This window comes from Cynara cardunculus (assembly GCF_001531365.2).
Source record: "Cynara cardunculus var. scolymus isolate 2C chromosome LG 12, CcrdV1, whole genome shotgun sequence".
Taxonomy (NCBI): domain Eukaryota; kingdom Viridiplantae; phylum Streptophyta; class Magnoliopsida; order Asterales; family Asteraceae; genus Cynara; species Cynara cardunculus.
Genome location: NC_037539.1, coordinates 12413580 through 12422530, shown reverse-complemented (window position 1 = coordinate 12422530; position 8951 = coordinate 12413580). Strand labels below are relative to the sequence as shown.

Here is an 8951-nt window from a genome sequence, read left to right as displayed (position 1 = left end):
ATATTTTATTCAAAAATAAAAACATCATCGCTTTCTCAAAATCACATAAAGCCATATTATAACATCGACTGAGATAAAGAATAAAATGAAATATTAAAAACACGATGTATCTCGCTGCATTGCGCGAGTACGCTTCTAGTTCAAATAAAAAATAAGAATATCAAAAATATCAGCATATACAACAAATACTATGTATGCATACATTCTGCAATTCCATTTCAAAATTTGTGATACAAAACCAATGTAAAATCAAAGTCTTAGATCAAAAACCCTAAACCCATATGAGATTATACCAAAGTTCAAAACCCCTAATTCAGAATGAGGTTATACCAAAACCTAACACCCCTAAAATCAAAAATGGTTTATGAAAACCTTAAAAACAACATGTTTTGATTCACATAATAATGTGTCTGCCATAGCTGAGTTGATTTCACCTATGTCGTACGTTTTGGGAGAGCACGGAGAAAAAGGATAGAAAGGAGTGATGGTTGTGACGACAAGGTTAGAAACAAGAATGTCATAGAGCACAATGGTAAACGCAAATATTGCGATGGTGGCTGAAGCAGAAGGAGCGACGACAAAAGTAGAAGCTGAACACAGTTACAAAAACAAAAGCAATGACGAATGTATGTGCAGTGGTGGTGGTTTTGAGGTGGAGGCGTAGGTATTCGAGTAGAAGCAGTGAGGAAGAGATAAACGATTTAGAGGATGAAAGATGGTGAGGAAGTGGGATAGTGACTGGTAGGGTGGTTTGATTTAGGGTTTAGCTTTTTTCCTCTTAAGATTACATACTTTTTTTCCTATCAAATGATCAAAGTACCCTCATATGAAGGTCACATGAGGCACTTAACGACAAGAAGATAACGGGGGTCAACGGAAGGAGGAAAACTAAAACACAGTGCAAACCACAATTTTTTTTTGATAAACAAAGTCGAGGAATGAATAGAAAAGTTCTCAACATGCTACACAGATGGAAACTATAATCAACTAAAATATCGGTAAACCTTTTTTGAGCAAAGAGGCGTGTAACTGAACTAACAAAAGGGAGGCTTGGCTTTAATCAAATACATAACAAGTTCAAGTTAAAATCTCATGGGAGATAGGCTTGAACTCATTTACTAAACTCACGCTAAGTCAACTATGAAATGTCTCCTTATATGTGGTTCCATGTGGAGATTAAACTTTTTTGTTTGAGATGTATTGTCAGGAGCACTGAGATAAAAAAAATAAAAGTAAATTATATATGATGAAAATAGAAACAAAATATATTTTATTTTAATTTAAATTGCCATTTATCTATTCTATATTATAAAACATTTGATAAAAACTTTTAAAAACTATTTTTTATGAATAAAGTACTGATTATTGATGCATATTACTTAAAATTCAAGAGTACAAGTAATTTTGCATAAGTACAACTTATTAAAGCTCCATGTTTAAATTCGTATAATTAACTGCAGATAAACATGATCAAATACAAGATAAACATCTATTTTAAACATAGAAAATCTAAAATATAATTAAAATAATTATTGAGTTCTAACAAAATGTTTAATTATTATCTTTGTAAAAAATTATATTATTAAATAAAAAATAAATTATTTTATTATTTTATTATTAAATCTAAATTGAATTATAATAAAAAAAATTGAATTAAAGTTCTTATACCAAATAAACGAGAACTATTAGATAGTTAATTTGATACTAATATCGATTTATTTTTTTTTAAATTTTATGTTATCTTCAAATTTATATTTCATTCAAAAATTAAAACATTATCGATTTTTGAAAACCACATAAAATCGTATTTTATCTATAGAAATAAAAAATAAAAACTAAACATTAAAATTGAGATTATCTCACTGCATTGTACTCGTATCTTTTTAGTCAATACAATTTTTTTTTTATAATTATATTTTAGTATTTGATTTTTAATCTGATTTTTATTTAATGTTAAATAGGAATATATTATATATTTTTATGTATCTCGTTTAACTTATTATTATTAACTTAAAGGAACCTGAAGTGCACGTGGTTGCATTATACCACTATAAGCAGAGAAAAGCAAGAGAGCCAATTCCACCGTCGGTATTAAATTCGCCGCCACCTGACGCCGTCGCCTAGCCCGGAAACCTGTTTGTTTTCTTCAGTTCATCTCCTTTATCGTTCTTCGCATGTTTTTTATGTGATTAGATACAAGAAATAGATACATAGCTATATGTTAATTATAAACACGCACGTATTTGGTTAAGTGCAAATTGGGTGAATTATCAATTAATTCGATCTGTTCGAGATGGGCGACTCCACCGCCACGGCCGGCGGTGATAATAGTTTGTCGGTGAGAAACGCCGGTGAAGAAGTTTCAAAGCTTGTGGAACAAGGTAAAGAGTTGCAGGAATCAGCGTCGACCTTAATTTCTAGAAATTCGCAGGAGGAAGCATCGCTACGACAACGAGCCCTAGCGCTGGATTCAAATATCAAAATGCTCCGCTCGTTCATTGCTTCTTCCGTCAAGAAAGGAAATTTAGATTCCAAACATGCAGAAAAAGTAAGTCCAATTCAATTTAACATGAGAAATTTAAGAGATATGTATTTTTGTTGCAATTTAAATTCTCATTTTGTAAACAGCTCTACTTCCAGGATCGGTATCATGATAAAACTTGACGCCATATTCATATTTATTTCGTTTATCTTTAATAGTCTGATCTTTTGCCTTGCGTATTTACAGTTGGCTGAAGAGCTAAGTAGAGCAAGTTATACATTGAGTGAAGGAGATGCAGCTACATTTCTTCCCTGCAAATCACATGGTGCTTTGCTTTTATTAGTTAAAACCGACCTCTGTTGTTTTGCGTCTGTCTTGTGCATTACTATTTTGTAATTCTTTTTGTTTACAGAAATGAAGAAAACCTTGACTTATAAACTCAACTATGAATCTAAACTCTCTTGGAGTAAAAGTTAACTACATAAAAGTTTTACGAGAATAAAAGAGTATAGTTAATTGTGAAGTCCATTTGAATACAGAATGTAACAAGTTTGTTCTCCCTTGATGGCTAATTTTAGCTTCATGATTGTATTTACGTCCGAGACATCCTGAAATAATGTTGGTAACTATGTTATTAATCATAATTGATAGCCTACATGTAGAAATGTTGGTGCTGAATTTATAAGGATCAAAATTGACAATGAATCTGCAGACCGCTAGTTTTAGCCACAATTTTTTTTGAAAGTACCTCTTTGTTTGGAATGAAGAGAGGGTCGTTCAATTTAGTTCATTGAGTGAGTGTTGTCTGGCTTACAGGAAGATTTTTGAGGTCATTTCTGGGTCCAATAAATGTTCGTGCTAACAGAAAGGATGTTCAATTGAAAGTGAAGGAGGAATACTATAGTTTCAGGGTAAGAAGTTCTCAATTTTGCATCTATATTTTATGTATGTTTTTCATGTTGAGGACCCATTTCGACATATATTATCATCTGCTCATATGATAGTAACGGAGTTGCACTTGATACAAATTCCCTTCCCCTAATTAGTATTGAGCTTTAGGAGCGAGCATAGACTTTTTTTCTTGTCCATATGATATAATCTGTATTAAGAACATTTCTAAACTACATCTACCTACAAGGGTGGATCTTCTTTTCATTAATCACTTATCTTGTGAATGTTATGCATCAATGGAGTGCTTCTAAGGATATCAAATAACAATCATCATGCTTATGCGGTTACGCCTAAGGTTTGGAGTTTGTAAAAGTGGATGATAATGGAGTAGAATTAGGCTTTGGTGGGACAAATTAGATTTGATCCACTTCTATACTATTTCTGTATTCCATTATCGAAGTCACGTGGTTGATTCAAAAAATTCTCCTACTATTCTCACTAAGGCAACCTTTTAAATTCCTAGAAAAAATCATTCAGCATTACCACATATAGTTGTAGAAGAATATTCCATCAGTTAATGAATCCTCATGTGATCACAAGGACATCTTTGATGTTAGTAATTCCCCAGGTTGGTGAAACGGGTGTGGCATGAGTGATAAATTATTGTAGTTCAACTCTTCACTTTATCTTGTATGATTTCTAGGAGGTTCATTGATATGTTGTGATTTCTTAGTTTATTGGTATAGATATGAGGGGTACATTTGATTACCCTAGATTTGGATATGGCCTGTAATTTCAGCACATAACTCTTCTTCACCCTCTTTGTTCTTTCAACCAGCTCTCTCTTCATGAGTTCTGTTTCGTGGCATCAATGTTATGTTTGCAGTTGGTGGTAGAGGGTAGTATTAGAACTGAGCTGTGTTGATCCTTGTAACTGATAGGGTCAATAATAGCTTTATTCTTTGTATAGGCCGTCATATCTATTTCATATTTTCTAGGTGCTTCCAGGCCTTTTTTTTCTTGTTTGGCTTAATCTGACCACTTATAGTATTTGTGTGGGCTATGGGCAGGATAGAACTGCATATCTATTTCTGTTTTTCCCATCGTTACTATTGGTGCTAAGGTCATGGATTTGGAATGGATGTTTCCCTGCATTACCTGTCCAGCTTTACCAGGTAAATATTTTTCTCTTCATCAGTAATTATTATCTTCTGTTAAGGCATATCAGCCATAAGCCTGTTACAAGAGCGTGATGAGTGTGTGCCTTTTCAGGCGTGGTTGCTCTTCCTCTATACAGGGTTAGCCTTAAGAGAAAATATTTTGAGAGTTAATGGAAGCGATATACGTCCATGGTAATTCGATGTGATTTCCTTCATGTTCTGTTGACCTTTTATTCTGCAAATTATTTGCTGCATATGTCATAAAGTCAAGACACATCTTCCTGCAAGGTTGCATGCTTTGAATTTAACCTAATGAATTTTTCCTATGCATTATGAAAATATGATCAATTTGGGAATAAGCGATGTGTTAAGGTTTGTGATGCTGCAGGTGGATATACCATCACTATTGTGCTATGGGTATGGCGCTCATCAGCCTCACTTGGGAGATAGAAAGGCAACCTGACTGTGCCCAGAAGCAGGTTATAATATAATTTATTTCTGTTAGATTTTAAGGTCTGGGAACCAAATTTTCATGTGTGTATTCAACTCCTTTGCAGAAAGGCATACAATTGTTTCTGAGATGGGCAATCATGCAAGGAGTAGCGATGCTTCTACAAAACAGATATCAGCGGAAGAGACTTTATACACGCATTGCACTGGGAAAGGTGCTGTTCATAGCATCCCTTGTAACTTTTTGAGGTTACTGACATGCTGTTTGGAGTCTCCAAGGTTAACATACAAGAAAAAGAAGAAAATGGAAATGCTAAAAGTACATAGATTCCCTGATATTCCTCAAAGTCACTAAAATTGTTATGAAGAATCCATGTATTTAACAAGCGAGTCTGATCAACGAGGACTCCCATTCACTGGATATTCATCAACTTATCTGTTTTCATTGTAGGCTAGAAGAATGGATGTCGTGTGGGGGGAAACTGCTGGAGTAAAAGGTCAATTATGGTTGTTATTGCCCATTCTCTTCGTCTTGCAGGTGATGTACTTTCTAATTAGCTCTATCTGGAAAGTTAACTATGCTTTTACCAATTATGCAATTCGCAAATGGTTATGGTTACCTGTGGCTAGCTGGCTATTTTATTGGGTTATGTTGGGGGTAAGGAAGCATCTAGTAGCTTTATACATATGCCGATGAAATTTCTATGGAAGAGAACTTTCATGCCTGATATTTAGTAATAACTATTATTTGAGTATTGCATTCACTGATGATCCAGTATGCATAGTGGTGCGAGTCAACTCTGATACCTTTAGTATCCATCTAATTTTTTTAGGGTGCATGGTAATTTTCTTCATCTATACTTCATCACTTCAAGGATCATTTGGATGTTCATAGGGTATGACACCAAGAAAATTCAAGTAAAATGTGCCTGAATCAAATGTATTTAAGATTTCACATCAGGGTTGGATACTCTGCTGTCACATTTGTATTTTCTTATCTTGTTACACATTGTTTAACAAGTCATGTAAACTGAAGATGCCAGTAGCTGGATGATACCTATAAAGAGGTTTCACTAATTTGCAGTGCCACGCCTTTGCCTTTTATTTTGCTTATTTAGGTAAGCACGTTGGTTGAACATGAAGACCCTTTAGAAGGCTTTTCACCATTTATCCCAAAAGTAATGGAGATATACAACATGGCACTTCCTTGTACATAAAATCTGGAGTGATATTAAGAAGAATATGCCTTGATTACAATGAGGAATCGGTAGCACTTCCTTGACTCGCAACATGTTTTTGCACTATCTTATATTAGGGCAAATTTATGGCAACCACCAAAATTGCAACCAAGTTCACCGATTTACCTTTAATAGGAGGTTATTAGAAAAGTGACTTGAAATCTACTGCTTCCCCGGGTATTACTCCATGTTGCTCTGGGAATTTAGTTGTTAATCACCATTTTCCTTGCATGTATATATAATCTGTGCGAGTTTCCGTTGTTTTTTGCTCCCTCCGTCCAAAATAAATCAACTTCAAAGGAATTAGAAGAAATGAATTTGATGTGAGATGCGTGCTGGGTAGACAGAAAATTGTTGCTGGAGAGAAACAATGAAGTTGTTGATCTGCGATTGTAGAACACAAGAATTAGATAACGATGAAGAACCCACAAGTCTCATATTTGGAGGAAGATGAATCACCACGATTGAAGAGGAAAGGGAGCACTTCACACGACCAAGATTTAAAAAAAAATCTAAACGAAAATGAAGATTTCAGAAAAAGTAGAGGCTGCTCTCTATTTTAGCAAAAAACTGACTATTACAAATTTACAATGCATGAGCCTCTCTCTCTCTCTCTATCCACACACACACACACACACACACACATATATATATATATATATATAGGCTGAATTAGACAAACTCTATAAAATTTCCCCACAAATAAAACAAAGGCCGGAATTACAAGGAGTTGAGCACTAAAATTCAGCCAATAATTTGAGGGCAAGGACAAAAGAGTCCAGTACTATGGGGACCCTTTCCTGCCAGTTACTGCTGAAAAATGTGATTTTATCTCTCTTTTGTATCAGTGTGGCAACAAATAAGTTGAAAATCGATGCAAACCACGTTCTTGCAAAAGCTGGAACCATTTGCCTCATGTTCCCAAGCCAAATATAGGGAAATTGACCGTAAATGGCCAATCTCCCCACCCTTCTCCACTTCATAGCCACCTTTTATATGTAATTCCGGATTTTACGCATGTGGCCTTACGCAACTTGCATAATTCATCTTTTGTATTAAGAACAGTAAGAGAAAATGGATCCACTTGCATAAAAAAAGAAAAAAAAATGGATTATGCAAGTTGTGTAAATCACGTTTGCTTAAAATCAAGTTATAAGCTTGAAAACAGAAAAAGATGGCTATAAAGTGAAGAGGGGCGGGGAGATTGGATTTTTCAGTCAATTTCCCCCCAAATATATCACCAAAACCTGCTGGAGCCACCCACATATGTTTCATGTGCATATTTGTTGAAAGCAAGAAAAAGGATACGAGGTCCTAGGCCTCTTATTCGATGTATCCTTTATAGTAATTAGAATTACCCAAAAAAAAATTCATAGTGAGATTTAGTGGTAAACCTGAAGTCAAGCTGATGCATGCTCAAAGAAGGAAGGAGTAAGGGGTGGTTTTGTCAATTTAGACGAATTGCACAGTTGGGTAGTTAAGTTGATGGAGGTTAGGCAAGGAAGGAGGGGATATTGACTATAAATAAGAGGTGAGATGAGGGTAGGTAGCAGGAAAATACCAAGTAGTTTCCATTGTGAAGGGTATTTGTGAGGGACCAGCTTCTTGAGTTGCTGGAAATCGGTAATAATTCTATTATGTGAAGTTTATGATCAATAAAGCAGTTTCGATACCTGTGTCGTGGATTATTGTCACTAATTCAGCAATTAGGGTACGTTTAGTACATGGGCCGGACGGGACCGAACAAAAACTTATTGTCCATGCTTGGCACGGTATTAGGCTGGTAAAGGAAGATGAAACAAAATTGGTAAATTATCGAACTACCCATGTCCAATTAAAACCCTGAAAGTCATATCCACTCCCGTCCACGTACCAAACAAGCCCTTAAGGCTCCCATACTCATATAGCAGGTCGGACAACCATTGGTTGACTAGCATGCATAGTTTTGAATACTCCTGTATCAGAATATAGCTATATACTTAAATGCACCTCTGTTTATGTTGTGATTACAGGCTTTTGAAGCATACGTGGGTGTGCTATTGCTAAAAACTGCAATGGTTGGTGTCGTTTCTGAATGGCAGGTAAAAAACATCAAAAAGACTTGCACAAATTGCGGTTATTTTGTTTCAGCTTTTAATCTTGTAATGATGCTGAAATCAATTGAATGATCCACTGGCAGGTTGTTACCTGTGGGATCCTTTTGATAATTATGGCCGTGGGGAATTTCGCAAACACAGTGCAGACTCTTGTACTCAAGTCTCGGTTCAAAGCAAAAATGAAGAAAGGTAAAAGCAAGAGCGACTTAACTCAGGTATCCAAGGATCAATGATTCTAAATATCGTCTTAATAAATCTGATATCAGCATCTGATGTTGCCCTTTATTTACGAGTGAGTGTGAACCTTTGGATTTCATAAACTGTTAGTTTAGCGCCAGTTTGTACACGAAATCAATAAAAACACATCTGGTTCTTCTTGCACTTTTGCATACTTTTGGGGAGAAAGAAGATTGTGCTAGTAGAGCTGCCGATCTGCCATCCATGATTTCACTCGAATGATGTTGCGTGAGATGTCCAACGTTCTCATCTTTTATATTTAGGTATACATTTCTTCAAAAGAGACCAAAAGACAATGTTCTAAAAGGCTCATCGTAACAGCCGCTATGGCTCGAGGCTTAACATCTCACGTCATATCTCATGTCATTTAGAACCTTGTCGAAAGAGGTCCTCCTTA

The 8951-nt window shown here is 35.3% G+C and overlaps 1 protein-coding gene across 2 annotated transcripts; it reads left to right on the top strand.

Annotated features, from left to right (window-relative positions):
- The first annotated feature begins 2050 nt into the window (after nucleotides 1-2050).
- On the top strand, nucleotides 2051-8698 carry LOC112522904 (transmembrane protein 120 homolog). 2 transcript variants are annotated; one of them, XM_025132240.1, is made up of 11 exons: nucleotides 2051-2135; nucleotides 2432-2548; nucleotides 2729-2807; nucleotides 3299-3393; nucleotides 4444-4548; nucleotides 4646-4725; nucleotides 4922-5012; nucleotides 5091-5198; nucleotides 5435-5521; nucleotides 8234-8302; nucleotides 8401-8698. In XM_025132240.1, the coding sequence occupies exons 2-11, from the start codon at nucleotides 2483-2485 to the stop codon at nucleotides 8548-8550; spliced, it is 930 nt and encodes a 309-aa protein (XP_024988008.1). In that variant the 5' UTR covers nucleotides 2051-2135; nucleotides 2432-2482; the 3' UTR covers nucleotides 8551-8698. The 2 variants fall into 2 exon arrangements, with proteins under 2 accessions (XP_024988008.1, XP_024988007.1); XM_025132239.1 differs by having other exon boundaries at nucleotides 2051-2548.
- Nucleotides 8699-8951: the final 253 nt, after the last annotated feature.